The 22,265-nt window shown below is 36.1% G+C and overlaps 1 protein-coding gene and 1 long non-coding RNA gene across 2 annotated transcripts; both read right to left on the reverse strand.

The window, feature by feature from the left end:
• Nucleotides 1-5,530: 5,530 nt before the first annotated feature.
• On the reverse strand, nt 5,531-16,193 carry LOC115697103 (uncharacterized). Its single transcript, XR_009683495.1, has 2 exons — nt 13,976-16,193; nt 5,531-13,904 (listed from the first exon to the last, which is right to left on the reverse strand). It is a non-coding gene; the product is annotated as an uncharacterized LOC115697103 (long non-coding RNA).
• A 4,061-nt stretch (nt 16,194-20,254) lies between these two features.
• Nucleotides 20,255-21,691, reverse strand: LOC115698030 (CASP-like protein 2A1). The gene is made up of 2 exons (XM_030625211.2): nt 21,117-21,691; nt 20,255-20,884 (listed from the first exon to the last, which is right to left on the reverse strand). The coding sequence occupies exons 1-2, from the start codon at nt 21,449-21,451 to the stop codon at nt 20,479-20,481; spliced, it is 741 nt and encodes a 246-aa protein (XP_030481071.1). The 5' UTR covers nt 21,452-21,691; the 3' UTR covers nt 20,255-20,478.
• Between the last annotated feature and the right edge of the window lie 574 nt (nt 21,692-22,265).

Genomic DNA, 22,265 nt, shown 5'->3' on the forward strand with positions numbered 1-22,265 from the left:
TTTTTAACTCTGTCAGACAACTAGTAGATGAGAGACTCTTTCTATATTGATTTCGTACCTCTTGATGTTCTTGACCAATTTGAGCCGATAGTGATAGAGTACCATGCCCACACATGGCAGAAGACGGTGGTTAACCAAATTGAAGGAGAGACGGATATCCAAGCTCAAATCTTGTTATTACTCTGCGACAGAAAGGAACAAGGGTTAGAGATCTGAGCGGAAGGAGTCATATTATTCCGCTACTATCAATGTAAGGTTTTCTAAACTCTTATGTGTTTAATTTTATTATTTTAGAGAATTCATATTTAGGGTGTTAATCAAACATACATGTTAGTAAATCTAGATCCTAGTAAAATAATTTCCAACAATTGACCTCAGAGTCATGGTAATGATTTACTTTCATGAAAATATGGATTTAAAATGATGATTTATTGATTTGGATGTGTTCATGTTGGTTTATGCGTGATTTGATGAATGTATGTGAATTACGAAATTTTTCCATGAAAATAATTTTATTTTCGTTCTGAAAATAATTTATTTGGATTTCTTTTGAAAAATTATGCAATTTTTGTTTTTACAGAAATCAATTCTAATAAAAATTGAAGGACATATGGAAGATTGAAAATCGGGTGCAAATGGTGTTGAGAGGGGTGCTCATCGCACCAGGAACTAGGACAAGACAGCCTTGTCTGCGCGTGTGCATCAGACAAAACGCTGTTTGAAGCTCGGTGTGCTGCCCATTCATACACGATAATGTACACAGGAGGCTACAGGTGCAAAGAAATCTCGGCCAAAGATCCTACTGATCCTTTTTCGTTCGCGCACGTAGAGGCTGCGAGCAGCCTGTCTCTCGACAGCTAGGTGCTATGCACCTAAAATTTAATTTTTGGGAGATTTTTCCACTAATTTCGAATTTTTTGAATTTCAAATCCTAAATATCTAAATAAAATATAATTTTAATATTTCAACTTAAATATCAAAATTTCAAATTAATAATATTTTATTTTTTAGTAGATTATTATTAATTTTTGATATTTTGAAGTTTAAATTTAAAAATTGGTTATTTTATATTTTAAATTATGGTTATATTTTAAAAATTTGTTAATTTCTTTAAATTTACAGATTATTTAATTATAAGGTTAGATATTTTAATATTGAGTATACTTTAAATTAAAAGATACATTATCCTTTTAATTTGAAATGTTATATTAAAATCATCTTATATGATAAATTAAATAATTAAAAAATTTGAAATTAACTTAAATATTTTTATATGGATATCCTAACCATAATATTTTTAAATTCAAAAATTAATTATTTTGTGAAATATTTTGTTATTTATAAATTATAAGTTAAAAATGTGATATTTATTATAATTTCATATCATTTTACTTATTAGAAATTTATAAATAATATTATAAATATTTAAATAACCTAAATATTTTTGTAGAAATTTAAAAAATACAAAATATGAGATATTTTGCAATATAATTTGAAAAATTATCATTTCTTTATTATTTTATTCTTAAAATAATAATTGTTTAACTAAATCTACTCTAAAATTGGTTTATTTTGTTATTTTAATTTTATTAAATTATAAGATTAGAAATTGATATGAAAAATATCTAATTAATTATTTTCATATCATTTATCTTATTAAATATTTAATTTAATTTGATAAAATAATTCAAATAAAATCTAGATATTTTAAAATTCGTTTGAATTTTAAATTTTAAAAATATATTTTAGATTGTTTCAACAACCCTAAATTTTCAAAATAGTTGATTTTTTTAAATGATAATTTAATTATATTATTAATAAATATCTCAATTCATATTTGTTACAAGTATTGTTTGTTTATTTAAATTGTTTATTCAATTTTTTTAAACAAACCTATTATTTATTTGATCTAAATTGCTATGATTAACTTATTGATAGATCCAATGATCTAATTTTAATCATAGTCTGATTGTCATTAGATCATATAAATAATTTGTAATAGGTAAATTTTGTAGTATCTTTTATCTATGATAAACCTATTAACATGATAGGGCTCATCCAAATCAATTTGCTTATGTGAGCCTATAAGTTTGTTTTTGGGCTTTGATGCATATAGGAAGTCCATTTATTTCTGGATATTTAAATGGACTAGGTTGCTAAAAATAAAATATCACCTTTGATAGTTTTATTTAGGTCCAATTAGTATTGAGCTTATTTAATTAATAACAATTATTTAATGAAATGTTAAATTTATCTCCTTTAGGTCTTGTGTGAGAGTTAGAGGGCCAATAGTAGTGGGTACGAGATACTGGACTCAACCCTCCCTCACATGAATAACCACAATTGTGAAGACACATTTGCTTTATTTAAATAATTGTATTATGCTAATTGTAGTACTTTAACTTAAGTAAAATTGAATTAGCAACATAATTAATTTTGAAATAAATGAAATTAATTTTTCATTGGATTATTTTAAAATTAATTTAAAAAAACACATTTAATTTAAAAAAAAGATTCTACATAGTAATTTCTAGTAACTAATTTATATTTTTCTAATATTTAATTAAGTAAGAAAATATATTTAAGTTGAAAATTAATTTTAGACTATCTTAAATTAGAATATTTTTCTTATAACTTAAATTAGAGTTAATAATTAAGTTGGATTTATTCAAGATACTTAATTATTTATTTCTATTTTAAAGAAATTTAATTACTTAGAAAATATATTTTAGTTGAAATTAATTTCTTAATTAATTTTAGACCAACTTAAATTAGAATATTTTTCTTAGATATTAAATTAAAATTAATAATTAAGTTGATTTTATTCAACATACTTAATTATTTTTTTCTATTTTAATAAATTTAATTAAATAGAAAATTATATTTAAGTTAGATTTTTTTTTTAATTTCAGATCAACTTAAATTAGAATAATTATCAGAATTTGTATTTTATTTTAATAATTATTATTTTAATACAATTTTTGAAATATATTTCTTTAAATGTAGATGTTATACTCGAAATTCGGCTGGAGGACACGTGTCAAGATAAAGGGAATGTGAATCGGTGCAATATCTTTTTATGGAATAACTCATTAATTACGTAAGTATCAGAGTATATTTGTAACCCGCCGACTGTAGGTCTTAGGCAAGGAATCAATGTACAAACTGACACTTAGTGTATTAGCGAGAAACCATATGTCGCTAAAGGTGAATAGCGAGGCACCGAAGAAAAATAACACATACCTTAGCTTGCAATAAGCAAACTAAGTGTAACAGGCGGATTGGCTCGAAGAACAAGTATGCGAGATGACCATCTCGCTATGAGAAGACTTCCTATAGCTTCATCCAACTAACAAGAGCGAGACTCATAACCTTGGCAAGTCAGAAGATTTCTTTATACCTACGATCGACGTAAGACATACATTGTCGACCTCAGAAAGAAGAACGATCCCAGCTCGCTATTGAGATCACTATAATCAAGTTTCTGTCGAGACATCTCTAGATTCAATAATTAAAGACGTGTTTAATACACGATATTTTTGACCAAGTAAAAGCGGTAAAATCACAGCTATACGATTTTCAAAATCATACGTCGCATTTACATTTCGTGATATGTAATAAGATCCTACGATTTTAGGGATAATGGCTGTAAACATATTCTGGTCAACTTTGTAATTAACTGCCCACTATGTACTTATAAATAGTGGCAAACAATCTCAAAAAAGGACGGAAAAACTCATATGAAAGAAGCCCTAAAAATTACTCAGAAATCTAAATAAGATTGACTCGTGGACTATGCATAATTTTAACTACAAACCACGTAAAAAACGTTGTGTATATATATTACTTTTCTATAACTTTTATTTTTTTCTCTGTGGAATTATTACCGTGAGGCTCAAATTTAGTTAACGAAAATCTGCATTAACAGTAGTTAAATTTTGAAAATTAGATTAAGTTCAAAATTAATTCTTTGAAAATTAATTTGTTAATTAATTTTTGATCAGCTTAAATCAAGTAATTTTTGATTTTTTTTTTAAAATAAATAGAGTAAAATATATTTTAATTAGAAAATCAATAGTTAGTTTATGACATATCTAGATAGTTATTTTCTAAGTAGACTTTTTGGTATTTTTTTTAGATATCTTTAATTAAATAGAAAATTAATATTTAAGTTGATTTGTTCAAGGAACTTAAATATTTGATATTTTTCTTAAGAGATTTAATTAAATAAGAAAATTATATTTATGTTAAAAATTAATTTATTAATTAATTTTAGATCAACATAAATTAGAATAATTATTTTCATGATTATTTTATAGAAAATAAATTAGAATAATTTTAAAATTAATTTTGAAAATATATTTTTTAAATACATTAGATTTCAAATTTAATTAGATATATATATTTATAGAAAATTAAATTTAACTTGAAAATTAATGTTAATTAATTTTGGACTAACTTAAATTAAGTAATTTTCATAATATTTATTGAAAAATTTAATACTAAGGATGAAAAATAAATTTTTATTTTTAGATCTATCTAAGTTAGTATTTAATTTTATAAATATAAAATTAAAATTAATATGTAGAGTTATCTAAATTAGTAATTTTAATTTAATAAATATATTAATATTAAAATAAATATATTAAAATAAGTATCAAATGAAAAGATAAATAGAACAAAGAAATAGAAGTGAGATGAGGGATTGAAAAAGTGGGTGAGAGATATAGTTGAAGGAAAGAGAGAAAAATTTGGAGAGAGAGATGGTTTATAGAAAGAGGGATCAAGAGTCTAGGAGAGATAGGCGATTGAGAGATTTAGGATAGAGAGAGGAAGTGATTAGAGTGAGAGAATGAAGTACAATTAGAATCTTGTGTCTTTTATAACCAATATAATTGGTCGACTAATTGCATAAATTTTTTAATGACATATATAGTGATCCATAGTTGTGTCGATCAACTTGATGGGCATAAAAATCTTATATTTGTAGTAATGGCAACATCATCTTCCCATTCAATGATCTTATAGCTTCGATGTATGTAGGAAGAGTTTGCCAATTTTTAACATTACATACTTCTATATCAAAATAAATAATTATGGGAATCACCTTGTTTAATAGAGTCAACTTCCTCAACCTTTCATATTATATAACCCTTAAAAGTGGCCATAAATATAAAAAATTTGAGCATGGTGAAGTTGAATTCTAAAATGATACGTTATCAAACAACAAATCAAAAATCCCCAAGCCCTTTGGGGGGTTTAAGCAACATATACTATTTTTAAAATTCAAAGATCTCCCTCAATTCAGAGAACATCTACATTCTAAATCTAGCACAAATAGAAAAAACAAATAGTTTATTTTCCATCAATTTCACCTCAAAAAACCATTTTAGTTTCCAAATCTTCATCAATTTTAGGAATTGATGCAAAGAAAATAACTCATCTTTATCCATGGAGAAAAATAGTAATGGCCAAAAGATAACTTTCAAACTCTGTCACTACTCTATTTTAAGGAATGAGAGAGGTATGAGAGGGTGAAAATCTAATTGTAACATTACTAATTGAAAAATTTATATCATTTTAGATCTTACATTTTGACTTATTACTTATTTGGACAATACATTTTAATAAATAACTTTAGATCTCATCATGTTTTGTAATCGACTACAATTAAGATTTTAAGTTTAATTTTTTTTAAATATAACCAAAATATCCTTATTTGTGAAAAGATATATCATTTTAGACTTTGTATTTTGTTCCACTATTGTTTAGAGCTGTTATCCCAATTTTTGCACTCTGACGTGGCATCACATGCTGGTGACACGTGGATCCAATTCTTCATATTTGCCCGAAAAAGATGTTTCGAACAGAACACTGCATATACCTACACAGACGAGGTCCTTCTAGCCGAGCAGTGGACAATCCGAGCAGCATCTCAACACTTAGAAATTCCAAAATTTGCATCGTGAAGCATAAGAGCAATCCCTATAAATTAGAGATCGTATCACAGAGATATGGCAAGCTGTACAAATCCCACAATCTATGTATCCTAAATATGTAATGTATATTCTTACCAATTATAGACATTGTAAGCAAAAGAGAAACCTTCCCTCAAGCATGTAGCCCTATAAATATTCTAACTGGTAGGGGGGTCGAAAGAATAACTTGAGAAAGATTTTAGAGAGCATACTCAGAGATTTCATTGTAAGAGCTTTAAGAGAGGGAACGTTGTGTTCTTTGTTCTTAATCAATACAAATTAAGGGGAGTAGGCTGTTACTGAACTGCTCGGGGCCGAACCTCTTTAAAAATTGTGTGTTCTTTATTTATCTCTTCGTATTATACTTGAATTATATCACTTATTGCTTACAATTAAAACTCATTGTCGTTGGCTAAAAGCGAGGTCAACATTTTAGTGCTTTCATTGAGAGTAGGATCATAAATTTGCTCTTTACTTCAAATTTACTCATAAACACGATGGTGGTATAGACTCGCATGGGTGTAGTCGATCAGGTGGATCCACTGGCAGTAGATCCCACGTTCGAGACTCAAGGGAATGCAAGGGTCCCACCAGTCACTAACCCTGAACAGCTAATCACCCAACCACCAACCACGAGTCATGGTGTGATGTCTTCTTTGGCTGGAATCACGCTCGGTGTGCAAGAGACTGGAAATACCAGTTCAGCAGCCGATCTAAATACTCCCAGTACTGGGGTTCCTTCAGCAGCAAATGTCCAAACAACTATTGGAGATGACACCGAAATCTAGAACCTTTGTAATGCTCTTGGGGCTCATGCAAGGCCATACTAATACTTTGCATCATGACCAGGAAGAGCTCCGTGTTGAAGTGAACCTTGCGTTCGAAGAGCAGTTCACCGAATGGAGGGATAGAGAAATGGATACGTTGAAGGCTCAACAAGCAGCCATCGACGACCGAACAAGACAGGCTACCGTATTGATATGAAGAGCCTACCAAGTTGCTAATCAGCAACCCGCATCCAGTATCCCACTGGGCGACTCAGACGAAGATCCAGCTGGGAACACTTCCCAAACTCTAAACGGTCAACCGTCCAATCCTCGATCACAGGTTCCACTTGTGGGCCAAGCGGTAGGCAGCTAGACCTTATCTGGAAATTCGTCAGAGGGGTTATACCTTATAACTCCACCTAGACTAGCGGTTTTGACCAAGTGCTTGGCCAAACTAACTAATCACTGAGACAACCTGGTGCGTCTGTATTTAATAGACTTGGAACAGCTCATGATCTAAGAGATGATCTAAATAGAAGGAGAGGGTTAGACGAACAATATGTTCCACCAGCCACTCAGCCCGGAGCCCGCGCTCAAGATCTAGTTCAAAGAGATCTTGATGTGGCATTGGTCGGCCAAGAGGCCGAACAAGTTCTTCCATCAGTGCACACACAGTTGGATGAACTGAAAAACATGTTCCAAGGTCTGGCCGGTCAAAAGCACAATGATCCCGAGTTAGACTGAGCACGAGGATCCCATTTTACTCAAGAGATCAATGTTTTGGAGCTGCCCCACAAGTTCAAGATGCTGACCCGGAAGATGTATACTGGGAAAGAAGATCCCTTATCACATCTCAAATATTTTGAAACACAAATGGACTTACAAGGAGTACGAGGAGATGTGTGTTGCCGAGTTTTTCCGGCCACACTCTCAGAAGCCACCCAACAATGGTACTTCAAGTTAACACCGAGAAGGTTCAACTCTTGGAAAGCTTTCTCCTCGAAATTCTATGCACAATTCTCTTCTTCTCCCCAACTCCCATTGCATTTAGAGGACCTGGTCGAAGTGAAGCAAAGGCCAGGGGAGCCTCTCTGAGCCTATATTAGTAGATTCATGATGACTGGCAACAAAAGTTACATTGTTAACCGAAAAAGGGAAATTAACTGCAAGACTGGGGGGCATCAAAGTTCTCGGAGAACTTTGGAAGGCAAGCAAGAGGGACAGACCATTAGATTCTATGAGTGACTTACTCGATCGTGTAAATGGTTTCATCAAGCTCGTAGAGGCCATTCAGCGAGTAGATGTCGAGCTTAAACCGGGCCAATCAAAAGCTCCCTCTGTTGGAACATCCGTCCAACAACCCCAGTATCCGAGAAACTCAAGATTAGGCGGCAAAAGATCTAATAATAACAAGCAAGGCAATGGGAAAAAGGGAAAGCTTTCTGGCAAAGCCGAGCAGACCCCTAGAGAAAATTCTTCCAAACTCACTGCTTACTCTATCCTGACTGACAATTTAGAGACCATCTATATGGCTACTCAGTTAGTAGCTCTCTACAAGAAACCTGCTCCCATGAAAAAGGACATAAGTAAGAGGGACATTTCCAAGTTTCACTGTTTTCATGGAGATTATGGCCATGACACCAATGAATGCAACAATTTAAAACGAGAAATTGAATTTTTGATAAGAAAGAATAAACCGCACATGAAAAAATATGTCAAGGCCGATCAGAATCAGAGGGCCGCCCAGGCGGACAATAACCAAGATTTACTGCCACCGCCAGTAGATGGGCATTTGCAAGTCATCATTGGGGTCCACACATAGCTGAAGATTCAGGCAAAGCCCGGGAAAAGTATGCCCGAAACCTACAGCACGAGCAAGAGGAAGTGGTCTTGGCCGTCAAAGAAAGGAAACCAAAATTACCACGGGTAGGGGAACCTACCATAACGTTCAATGAAGACGATGTTGTCAAGATTAACTTCTCGCACAACGATTCGTTAGTCGTGGAAGTACAAATAGCCAACAAAACAGTGGCCCAAACTATGATTTATAATGGAGCCTCTGCAAATATCTTGTTCAAAACACCATATGAAAAAATGGGGCTCTAACTCAAAGATTTAACCCCCTGTCTTCAGTCCGTATACGGTTTCTCCGACCAGAGTGTTGCACCTTTAGGAAAAATTCACCTACCCCTCACTGTTGGGCAAGCTCCGAAGAGCATAACTGTAATGGCACAATTTTTGGTATTGGATGTTCCATCATCTTTTGATGTCATGTTGGGCCGACCAGCCTTATATGACCTAAAAGATGTTACATCTATATTTCAATTGTGCCTTAAGTTACCAACACAAAATGGGGTAAGGTGCTTGAGAGGAAACCAACAAGTTGCATGGGAATGTTACAACCTTGCCCTAACTAAGGCTAAAAAGGAGGAATCCCCTAGTCAGAGTTCGGGCAAGGGAAAGAACATAGCTAAATAGGGAACTGCCCAAGGCGGGGACGAAGATGTGGATCCCCGACTTGGGGAACCATATACAAATGTTGGGCTAGTGGAAGAACTAGAAGAGATTGAAATTAACCCAAATGTTCTGATCAGGAAACTCAAAATTGTAAAAGGTTTGTTTCTCGAAATAAAATTAGTAATGATAAAATTTCTAAGAGCAAACCTAGACATTTTTGCCTGGTCGCATGAGGACATTGTCGGAATTGATCCCTCTATAATTTCATATGCCCTAAATATCGATCCAAATTTTTGGCCCGTTCAACAAAAAGAAGACTGTTAGACAAAGAACGAGCCCTAGCCTTAAAAGAAGAGGTAGAAAAGCTGCACAACAACAATTTCATAATTGAATCTTTCTACCCGGCTTGGGTTGCTAACCCTGTACTAGTGCCCAAGCTGAACAAAAAATGGCGAGTATGTATTGACTTCACCGACCTCAATAAGGCGTGCCCCAAAGACTGCTTTCCACTTCCAAGAATAGATCAACTTGTGGATGCAACAGTAGGGCACGGGATATTAAGCTTCGTGGACGCCTATTCGGGGTACAATCAAATCAAGATGCATCCATCAGACCAAGAACATACAAGTTTCCGAATAGATATGGGTCTATATTGTTAAAAAGTCATGCCATTTGGTCTCAAGAAGGCCAGAGCTACATACCAAAGATTGGTCAATAAAATATTCAAGGACCAGATCGGACGAAATATGGAAGTATACGTGGATGACATGCTCGTCAAATCCAAGAATGCTGGGGGGGATATAGATGACCTGGACGAATGCTTCAAAGTCCTCAACAAATACAACATGAAATTCAATCCCCTAAAGTGCTCCTTTGGAGTTAGTTTGGGTAAGTTTCTGGGCTTTATTGCTAATGCCCAAGGAATTGAAGCCAATCTAGAGAAAACTCAAGCCCTCCTCGATATGAAATCGCCAACAAAAACCAAGGAAGTTCATAGTTTAACTGGTCGGATTGCCGCACTCAGCAGATTTGTTTCAAAGTCAACAAACAAGTGTGTCCCATTCTTCAACATCCTCCGAGGAAATAAGTAATTTGAATGGACGAATGAATGCAAAAAAAGCCTTTCAAGAGCTAAAAATGCAATTCGCAAAACCTCCTGTACTCTCAAAACCTCTAGACGGAGAAGAGTTGGGAATATACTTGGCAGTCACGAAACATGCTCTAAGTGTCGTATTGATCAGGGAAGAGAACAATATCCAACATTCGGTCTACTACATTAGCAAAAGACTCATTGAAGCTTAAGGCCGGTACCCATTGATAGAAAAGTTCACCTATTTCCTAATCCTAGCAACAAGAAAGCTAAGGCCTTACTTTCAGGCTCATCATGTTCGGGTATACACTGACCAACCATTATCTCAAGTATTACAAAAACCAGGCGCCTCTGGACGGTTGCTCAAATGGGCAGTGGAGTTGGGCCAATATGAAATTATCTTTCAGCCCCAAACGGCGATTAAGGGTCAGGCCTTAGCAGATTTTATGGTTGAATGTACGGGTAAAGAAGAGAGCATTTCAGAAAGTAACCTAGAGTTAGTACAAGCACCTTAACCGTGTAATAGTAAAGATAAGCCAACTTGGAGGCTACATGTAGATGGGTCAGCTACGGATCGACTATCCGGCACAGGAATCGCCCTTGTGACACCCAGGAGGCAGCACCTGCACGACGCAGTCAAATTGAATTTAAGGCATCCAACAATGTAGCTGAATATGAAGCCCTTATTGCTGGCCTAACGGGAATTGTATGTCGAACACGTTGAGATCTGCAGTGACTCACAGTTAGTGGTAAATTATGTATCTGGGTAGTACGAATCTCGGGGGGAAAAGATGATAGCATATCTAAGTAAAATACATGGCCTGCTCACACAATTCAAAAGCTATGCTCTCAAGCAAATTCCAAGAGAAGAAAACACAACTGCTGATGCACTAGCCCAACTTGCGAGGAGTAACATAAATGATAAAGCAAATCTGATCCCGAACCAATTTCTAGAAAAACCCAGTATCACAGGCACGAAGGAGATTGAAATGATTGATACATCCCTAAACTGGATGACGCTAAAAGCAGCCTATCTCAACAATGGGGAACTCCCAGATAACAAGAATGAAGCTCTGAAAATGAGGAGAAAGGCTGCACAATACATCATTATTGAGGAAGTTATGTATAGAAGAGGTTTCTCCATGCCAATACTTAGATGTGTTACACAAGAAGAAGCTGCATGACTTTTATTAGAGGTACGTGATGGATTCAACGGCAACCATGCAGCTGGGTAGAGTTTATCAAAGAAAGTTCTAAGGCAAGATTATTTCTGGGCAACCATGATTCAAGACTCCAAGGCCTACGTTAAGAAATGTGATAAATGCCAGAGATTTTCAAAGATACCTCGTGCACCGCCCAACGAACTAACGTAGATGCAAAGTCCTTGGCCTTTTGCCATTTGGAGGATTGACCTAATGGATAATTACCCAAGGGCAAAGGCGGAGTACAGTACGCAGTGGTTGCAGTTGACTATTTTACCAAATGGACGGAAGCCGAGCAACTAGCAACCATCACGTTCAAAAAAGTGCAAGACTTCATTGTGAAGAACATAATTTGTCGATTCAGATTACCATGTAAGATGGTCTCGGACAATGGGAAGCAATTTGACAGTCAGTCCTTCACTAATTTCTGTGCAAACCAGGGGATCATAAAAAGTTTCTCTGTAGTGGCACATCCTCAAGCAAATGGTCGAGTCGAAACAGTCATCAAGACACTCAAAGACACCCAAAAGTAAAGACTTGAAGATGCTAAAGGAAACTGGCCGAAGGAACTCCCTGAAGTATTATGGTCGTACTGCACAATTGAGAAAACAGCGACCGGACAGACTCCATTTGCCATGACATATGGATGTGAAGCTATGCTGCCCGTAGAACTCGAACCGCCATCCCACAGAAGATTGACATATAACCAAGAAGCCAATCATGCACTCCTCACAGAATCACTTGATGAAGTTGAAGAAAAACGAATCGTAGCAAACTTGAAATTGATAGCCCATCAACAAAAGGTAGCTCGGTATATTAACAAACAAGTGAGAGCACGGAAATTCTTTATGGGAGATATGGCCCTAAGAAGAGTATTTCTGAACACCAAAGACAGCACGACAGGTGTGCTCGGACCAAATTAGGAAGGACCATATCAGGTGGTCGAAGTTCTAGAATCAGGAGCATATAAACTGGGTAAGTATGACGAAAAAGTGCAACTCGTTCTAGTACCAAGGTATTGGAACGGGGAACACTTAAGAAAATACTACAAGTAAACGTACTAGGTCGGATGACCATATTAAGTACGAAACAAAAGAACATTTACTCTTTAGTGACCACGCCCAAAGGTTCAGATAAAATTACAAAGTACTCAGGTCGGATGACCACTTATGAAAGTACAATTTTTATTTTCTGTAATTTTTTTTGTTCATGCTAAGCTCACGATTAGATCAGATCAACATAATAGCTTCAATGTAAGTTACTACAGTAACAGACATATTTCTGACCAATAAATGAATAAAGATGTTTATTTCAATTCAAATTGAGTCAAGTTCATTAGCATGTTACAAATTTACCATCCAATGCATACAAAAGGTCTGGTCGTACCTAAAACCCCGAACAGACAAAAAACATACTTGTGAAAAATAAATGACCAAGAGTCAAAAGTCTCCTCAGTCACTTGGGGGGCATCTATAACTGTACAAAGCATTTGGTAAAAAAAAATGAACACAATTGCACAATGATTATAAACAAAGGATGAAATTCATTAAGAATAACAAAGCATTCAAACCCGGGATTAAAGGATGTCTGGTCAGCCAGTTGGTAAAAAAATGAAAAGTAATATTCCAAGTTTAAAGACCGCTTGGCGGGTCACCATGTCTCAAAAGAGGGCCTACAGGCCAAATAGACATAAAAAAAAAGAAAGATAGTAAAAATAAGGCAATCAAACAACATGAGTCCCAGGCTCTTTGTACGGCTCAACTAGGTCTAAAGGAGCCAGAGGATCATTAGTCTGGGCGAAAGGAGCCTGAACACTCTGGTCGGTAGGAGAGGTGGAAGTGGTCGCCTCAAGATTCCCGTAGGCCGCTTGAGTGGTGTAGTAGTCAAGAAACATGTCTTTGGAAGTGTCGAGAGATTCAAAGTTTGCCTTGGAATTTGCCTTCCAAAAGTAATAAAAAATCTCGAGACCAGCTATCTCTAAGGCATTTACCTTCTCCCCGAGCTTCTTCACCTCAGATTTCTGGCTCTTAACCTCAGCCTCAAGTTCCTCCTCCCTAGTCTTCTTGTCCTTGGCCTCATCCTCAAACCTGCGGAGAAGAGTTTGAAAACCCTCTCTTTCGTCTTAAAGAGTGGCAACATCCCGAGACAAAGAAGCATTATCTACCTCGAGCTGCTCGATAGATGGCATCTCCTGCAGTTCCCTGGTCAGCTCGACAACTCTGGTCTCAACAGCTAGAAGTTTCTTGTTGACTTCTCCAAGTTCCATCCACAGAGTCTCAAGCTGAGTCCGCGCATCTTCAGCTTCCCTTTTGGCTAAGTCCGCATCCCTTTGCAGTGTGTTGGAAGTGGCAAGATTCTTGACAGCAGCCGACTTAGCTTGAGAATAGGCATAGGCCATCTTCAAACCAGTCTGTGCGCAAAATACATTAAAATTTGAACTAGTCAAAGAAGAATAAAAGAAAAATGTTAGAAAGGACTTACCCGCGAAAGTTCCTTCAGAACTCCTCCCAAGACCAACTCCAAGGACAAGTCATTATCCGCTCCAGTCAGCTGCTCATTCACCTCCAAAAGCGACCGAGCTACATAGTGGTTAAGCATGTCTTTGCCTCTTTTGGTCTCCGTGCATAACACCGGAGTGGGGGCAGGGGCCTAACTTGTTCAGATCCGCCCTTGACTAGCTCAGACCCAGTCTTAGCCTGCTCAGGTCTATTCAAACTCCATCCTCGGGAACCTTTGGATTTGGTGACTTTCAAGGTAAAAGGGTCCACAAAAGGTTGCTCCTCGAAGAGATCAATGACCTCTTCAACTGGTGCCTTCTCTTTGGACGAAGTCTCACCACCTTTGGACTTTTTGGCCGAAAGGGACAAGCCCGAACTCCCCTACTCTCTTTTTTTCAAAGCCTCAATCATCTTCTAAGACATTTCTGGACGGAATAAAAATATTACAGTCAAAAGATGACATAAAATATATGAAGACATAAAAATCAAGGAAAATAAGTGCAAGTTAAAGTACTCTGCACGTTGGCAGGAGCGTTTTCCCGAACAAGCACTGACGGAGCATCATCATCCGAAGAGTCTTCCTGCTCCTCTAGGATAGATTTTCCTTTTCCCTCTATAGGGGTTGATGGCCGAGCAGGCACACCTGGTTCCTTGATTTGGATAGCATGTTCTATTGGCCTCTGCTCGGTCGGGAGGGTTTTCTTCTTCTTGAGCGGCCTCTCTTGCTCTGAATATTCCTGAGCCTCCTTTTCCTGCTCAGAATACTCTTGAGCATACTGCTTGGCTCCAACATCACCCTTTAACTTAGCCTCACGCTTAAGTTGAATGAGCTCCTTCTCTTGCTCAACACCCTCAGCCCGACCAGACCTAGACTTCTTCTTCCTCTCCTTCACATGCTAGGGTATAAAGTTTGTCGGATAAAGCTTGTACTTCACAAAGTTGTCCTCTGAGGTCAACAAAGTGATATTTCGAGCAGCATCTGGCAACAGGAGAATTTTCTGAGCCCTGTCCCTAAGTTCCAATGTGAAGGACGGACGACAATACACAAGGATCTATTGAAACTGAGTATAGGTGGCTCCCATGCCTTCCACCAAGTAGTACTCATCAACAAAACCCCAAATCTTGCTAACCTCTATGTCCACGGTGCCCGTCAGCCACTTGCAGTCCATCTGAGAGAAGTAGAAGTACCTCGACTTGCTCTGCTTAGGGGTAGACTTCAAATCGAAACGCCAATTGATGTCGTGTGGGGACGACGCACCCCATCCTTGAATGGCGTAGAGGACGAACAGGGCAGACAAGTACTTAATGCCCTTGGGAGTAAACTGGGTCGGACAGAGGCAGAAATAATCCGCAACCCTCTTGAAGTACTAGAGCAAAGGTAGCATCGCCCCTTGCTTAGTGTGGGCACTGGACCAGGCACATAACCCTTTCTTTGGGTTAGTTGCCCGGTGATTCGGAGAAAGGAAATAACACTCAAGTCTGCCCAAGTACCCAACCTTCTCTAAACCCTTCAATCGCTCCTCAATTATTTTAGACGGAGGGCACACCCATCTGGCCCCTAGGGCACTTTGCCTCCTGTGGGGGACCGCCTCGGTAAACTCCTCGGTGACATAGTCTTCCCCCTCGACCAAGATATCACCCTGCCTGTGTTGGGTTTTATGCCCTAAATAAAACTCATTTCATATAATCAGATTTAATTATTAATAAAGATCAGAAATAACATTTTATGTTGCATGGTTCACATGATTTATTTCATGATTATAGGTATATAATGTATGAATTCTTTTTAAGTCCAGAACATATGAGTTGGTTAAAGATTATAGTGTTGTCAGCACAGTGGAATATAATCTTTATTATATGTTCAAAAGTTTATTCCCTGATTTGTCAGAACACTGGATTTAGACTGACATGGTATAATCAGCGATAGGTATTCTTACACCTTGGAAAAGTGTTATGTCCTTTCCAGGACATTGGCAAAGTTTACCAGTATCGGATGTATGGAGTATACATCGGAAGGGACCGATATTGAACTTTGATTAGATATGTTAAAATTTACCGTAATATCTATTCAATTCAATATCAACTGTTGATCCTAGATCACATGATCGAAATCCTGATATGGTTAGGCTCAATTTCAAGAGTGTTACTCGTGTTCTTTGATTTGTTAGTTAAGCCTAGTTTTGTATCAGGGTGATACGTACATTTTGGGAACACGGTAATGCAATTGAGTGGGAGCGCTAACATAAATATGGAATCTATAGCTTCTATTTGGCAAATAGAAGTAAAGGATGATTTCCTTCGAGCTTAACCAAACGAAGATAAATGGTGGAGATCTCATTTCACTTAGGTGAAATATCATTTATACAGGGTTAAGTGTTTTAAGGATAAAATACATTGTAGGGTGTTATGGTAATTTAATCCTTGTACAGTGTAAATCATCTATATAGAGGATCATTGATCACATTAGGGTTATAACAATGGATAACTAATGACGTGTCTATATCGTGGAACATATAGAGCGTTTCTATATGACTGAGAGTGCAATTCCAAGTTCTAAGTGTGGATTCAATGAGGAATTAATAAGTTAGGGAATTTACTTAGTAAATTCGGTTCGACTTATTGGAAGCTCGGTTATATAGACCCATGGTCCCCATACTAGTTGAGGCCATACTGCTTGTAAGACTCAGTTAATTGATTTTAATTAATCAATTAAAATTCTAAAAGTTAGACTATGTCTACTTTATGAATTTTCACTAAGCAAGGGCGAAATTGTAAAGAAAAGAGATTTTAGGTTTATTTATTGATTAAGAGGCTTTATATGTCTAAATTAATAAATATATTAAATGGCAATATTATTTGATAATTATTTCCAAGTTATTAAATAATTATAATTGGCATTTAAAAGGTTAAATTGGAAAATTGACATTTTTGAGAAAATGGGAATGGAAAATAACAAAATGGGAAAGTTGCAAAGTGAGGCCCAATACCCTTTGTATGATCGGCGCTATGCATAGGAAATTCCATTTGTAGTTTCTATTATTTTAATGCCATACAATTCTAACCTAAACCTAGAGGGTTTTCTATAAATAGAAAGTGTTGGCTTGAGGAAACTAAGACACACATCTTTGATCACTTTGTTTCTCTCAAAAAAAGCCTCACACGCCACCTTCTCTCTCTCTTTTCTTCTTTGTATTTTCGAAAATCCTTGAGTGATGAGTAGTGCCCACACACATCAAGTGGTATCTCAATCATAGTATGGAAGACTATGGAAATTCTACATCAAAGAAGGAGAAAAGAAGATCCAGGTTCAGATCTTGGTGATGCTCTGCTACAGAAAGGAATCAAGGGCTAGAGATCTGAACGGAAGGAGTCATATTATTCCGCTGCACCCACTGTAAGGTTTTCTAACTTTATATGTGTTTATTTTCATTGTTTTAGAATTCATATTAGGTTGTTAATCCAACATACTTGTTAGTAAATCTAGATCCTGGTAAAATAATTTCCAACAGCCTGGATACTGGCTCCCCGACCTCATTATATTCTCCAAAATTTAGAGGTCCGACCACTCCTTCCTCCTCAGCTTCGGAAGGGCTATCAGGAGAGACATCGTCCTGCTCCTCTATCTTTTGGACCTCAATGTCCCCCTCGTAATCCTCCTCTTCCACAGCGGGCAGATCCTGCTCGACACTTGGCAACGTGGCATGCTGGGCCACGTGAGGGTCAGATGCATTAACTTTCTGCATGGTCTGCTTTGTGCGAGCCATCATCCTTCTCCTGGACGGATACTGATGCGTGTGCCGTGCAATAGTAACGGCAGGGACAACTATTGGAATACCAAAGTTACCAAAACTGGGACGGCCTACGGGAAGAGTATCATCAACACCAAGTCGGACAATGTACGTCCAGTTGGACGGAAGATAACGTCTCCAACCCTTCTTTAGTTCCCAAACAAAGCGACCATAACCTTCTTATGTGATTTTCTCGGAGTAGAAGTGGTGTTGAACTTCAGGTTCTGGAGTAGGGGGAACGATCACTACTCATTTCCCAATCCTCGAAGCTCGAGTTAGAAAGTTAGTCACTTGAAGAGGATAGGCTGGCGCGAAGACGAGGTTGGTCCTCGTACAGAAGTTGAAGCAGATCCTGGTCAATTCAGTGTTCGCCTCCCCAAAACTCACCAGGGTTCATCTACAAAAGACAATACACGATATGAGTGTTTGGCCAGGATATCAAACAATAAACAGGCAAATATGCTGACTAGGACTACTCAACAGATTAAAAAGACGGAAAACACATAAAGATTAAGTCATAAACCAAGAGTTTGAAATTTTTGGGTTAAAGGCTAAATTTCACGAAGCTTTGAATGAGCAAGATGAGAATCGAACATTGCGAGATTAAAGTCAAGATGTCATAAATCACGAAGCCGTACGAAGTATTGTAGAGAAAACTACAAAGTTTCAAGCCTAGATTTTCTACGCATCTTCTACAACAAGTCAAGAACAACTATATTTTGTATAATGGAAACCCAGAAGATTGAAGATACAAAGTTAAAGTAGGAAAGATCGAAAAATTACTCACTGTTTGAAGCCTAGGCGTTGTCCAAATAAAGCTGCTCGGATACTTCTGATAGAAATTCCACGATAGACTTGAAAAAAAGTCCTTTCTTGCTCTGAGATTGTTTCGTGGAAAAAATGGTGAAAGTGATTTCTGAAAGAAGTGCAACAGTATTTATAGGCAAACCTATGAAAAGGGGTAAATAATTCAAAATCCCCAGACGCTTCGATTTTCCCCCAAAAGTAAATATTGGGAAATTAAAAGCAATCAAGTGCCTCAAGAGAATAACCGTCAAAAGTGTGCTAAGGGAAACGTGTATCGAGGCATTTATTGGTCAGAGCATTAATTAACCGAAAACCGAAGGGACGCTTGGTCAGACTCACATCGAATCATGAACAGATGCAGTCGACATGTGTCACCCATTCAAATGTAAAGCCAGCTCGGATGTAGTCTCCACGCATTTTTGGAAGTCCCGCACAGACTTGGAGGGCAAATGTTATTCCAATTTTTGCACTCTGACGTGGCATCACATGCTGGTGACACGTGGATCCAATTCTTCATAACTACCCAAAAGAGATGTTCCAAACAGAACACCGCATATACCTGCACGGACGAAGTCCTCCTAGCCGAGTAGTGGACAATCCGAGCAGCATATCAACACTTAGCAATTCCAGAATTTGCATTGTGAAGCACAATAGCAATCCTCATAAATCAGGGATCGTATCACACAGATATGGCAAGCTGTCCAAATCCCACAGTCTGTGTATCCTAAATATGTAATGTATATATTCATACCAATTATAGACATTGTAAGCAAAAGGAAAACCTTCCCTCAAGCATGTAGCCTTATAAATAGTGATCCATTCTCACTGGTAGGGGGTCGAAAGAATTACTTGAGAAAGATCTAACAGAGCATACTTAGAGATTTCATTGTAAGAGCTTTAAGAGAGGGAACGTTGTGTTCTTTGTTCTTAAATCAATACAAATCAAGGGGAGTAGGCTATTACCGAACTGTTCGGAGCCGAACCTCTTTAAAACCATGTGTTCTTTATTTATCTTTTTGTATTGTACCTGAATTATATCACTTATTGCTTACAATTAAGACTCATTGTCGTTGGTTAAAAGCGAGATCAACAAAAGCCTTACATTTTTTTAAGAAAAAAATTATTCTGCCATTTTTGTAATTTAAAACTCTAATTAAATTTATTTTTGTCAAAACATTTTCAACATGACAAAACTAACCTTTAGAATTATGAAAGTATTAGTTATATATAAAAAAACTTTTTAAAATAAATAAAACTAAATTAAGAATAACAATATTTGGTCTCCAATGCCAATACTATTGGAAATAATTAATTAGTAGTTCTCTATAATAATTATGAGAAATGTAAAAGTATTAAGCATCATAAAAGTTGACATATTACTATTAGTGCAATTTAATATCAAGTCTCATAAATTTTAATAATTTAATAAATAATATAAATAATTCTTAAGCAATTATAAAGTACTAAATCATTGTTGTTAGGCACCTTAAGCTTTAAAATAACAAAGCTAGTATATTCTTCCAACAAACTCAAGATAATTGTTTCATCTATCGCTTACTTTTACTTTTATTTAGGTAAAATCGTTCAAACTATTGTATGGTTAATTTGTGCGTTTATGTGTTAGAACTAATTTCTTATCACAGTTTAATGAACAATAAATGTTCATATAGGCTATAACCATTATTTTATTTGATATATAACAAGACGAAGTAGAAAGAAAGGTTGTTTTACAACAATACTTAATTGCATACACTTTTTTATTATATTTAAACAAGGGTTTGAGTACGTATACCTATATAGGGTGAGCAACTCCATATGATAGCTAAGATAAGTATTTGTGATAATACATGAGATCATCATATTTTGATAGATAATAAAACGATGATGATACTCAGGTTCCGGTGTTGAAAGTGGCGACTTGAATAGAGGGTTTGTTGGGATTGACGGTGGTAGGAGGTTGGTAGTTGGTGAAGAGCTTGTAAGAGGAAATGAGGGAAAGCAAAGCATAACAAGCAACGACCACGAAACTTATGGCCACAGAAGCGGTGGCTTTGTGGCAGAATCGACCGAAGGAGGAGCAAGCTGAGCTCCATGTGATGGCCACGTTCCCATTGAAAGCCAGGTATAGAACCTCCGTCGAGGCTGCCCCGGCCGCCAGTACCATGTACGTCATCACTTGATCAAAGAAGAAGAAAGTCCACGCTTGAGACATCTTCGGTGGTCGACGTGGCATTGCAGCGATCACTGCCGATAGCAGGGAATAGCCAGCACAAATCCCATTCACATGCACTAAGTACCTAATAAACTTAACACATACATATTATTACACTAAATATATTTCTGCTATAGGAATTGGTGCCTAAAATAATGCTTTTTAATGAATTGAATTTATCATTACTTAATTAGCTTAATACACCACAAACACGAGCATACTAATTATAAAACATAATAATAGATTAGCAAATTAACAGGGATGATATGATGATGCCTTATTGTGATATAGATGATTTTTGTTTTGTAATTTTGTACCTGAAAGCTCCGAGGTGGGAGTAAGAAACAGATCCAAAATCATTGGTCTGAGAGTTGTGAAGCATGACGACAAGGGCAGCAATGCATGGAGCAATGGGGAGGAGGCGGAGCAAGGTCTCAGCAGTGCGCATGCCTCCGTTGCTACTATTCAAGGCGGCTTCTTCTTGACTCTGATGATAATCATCTCCTCCTGATTGAGATCTTGGGAATATTGGATTCGGAGACCTACTTTCATCTCCAGGAGTAATAGTCTCTTTTCCTCTCATCATGTTCATCTTTCTTTTCTTTCTTTCTTTCTCTTTCTCTTGTGTTTTCTTTGGTGTTTGCCGTTTCATGAATAGAAGACATAAAATAATAATAATTGAACTTTAAATGAATATAGGTGAGCGCGGTTGTTGTAACGCATTTAATGTCATTCATGGCTGCCCACGCATTTCCATGTGCATCTGTAAAATTGCATTGGCTGATCATATCCCTATGTACAATCTCATATATACGTTCTACACACGCACCTAGCTATATCTAAACTTCGAACTTTGTGTGAGTTATATGTTTCATATGTATTATTAATGCTGCTATAGTACTTTTCCCTTAAGAGATAAAAGCATTTATGTTATAAATAAAACAAGGACCGATCACTACACCACCATTAATGCTGCCATGGCCTATAATACTTCTCTATTATACAATCGACAATCGCCTATACTTGTTTTAAAAACTTATTTTCGAGAAAAATACATCAAAATAAGAAAAAATTACACAAAATAAAATGCTTTCATAAATATGGAAATTTTTTTTCTATAAGTGTTTCACCGCTTTTTGTTTTTTAGTTTACAATTTTATGAGATTCATTTTCACATATTTTTGTATTTTAATTAATAAATATAATATTATGAAAAAACAATATATATTTATTTTATTATTTTTTAAAATAATTTAATGCATAATGCATAATTATATATATAAATCCAATACTTTATGATATATATAACATGTTGGATCATCTTAAATGCTATGTGTAATGTTATATATACTTTTTATTCTTATTTTTTCTTTTTCCTTTTTAAGAAAAAATTATTTATATTCTTACTTGTTTGGATAAAGAAAATACCAAGACTGTGATAAAGAAAAACATATATGCATGTGTTC

This window comes from Cannabis sativa, chromosome 7 (assembly GCF_029168945.1).
Source record: "Cannabis sativa cultivar Pink pepper isolate KNU-18-1 chromosome 7, ASM2916894v1, whole genome shotgun sequence".
In the NCBI taxonomy this organism is placed as follows: Eukaryota; Viridiplantae; Streptophyta; class Magnoliopsida; order Rosales; family Cannabaceae; genus Cannabis; species Cannabis sativa.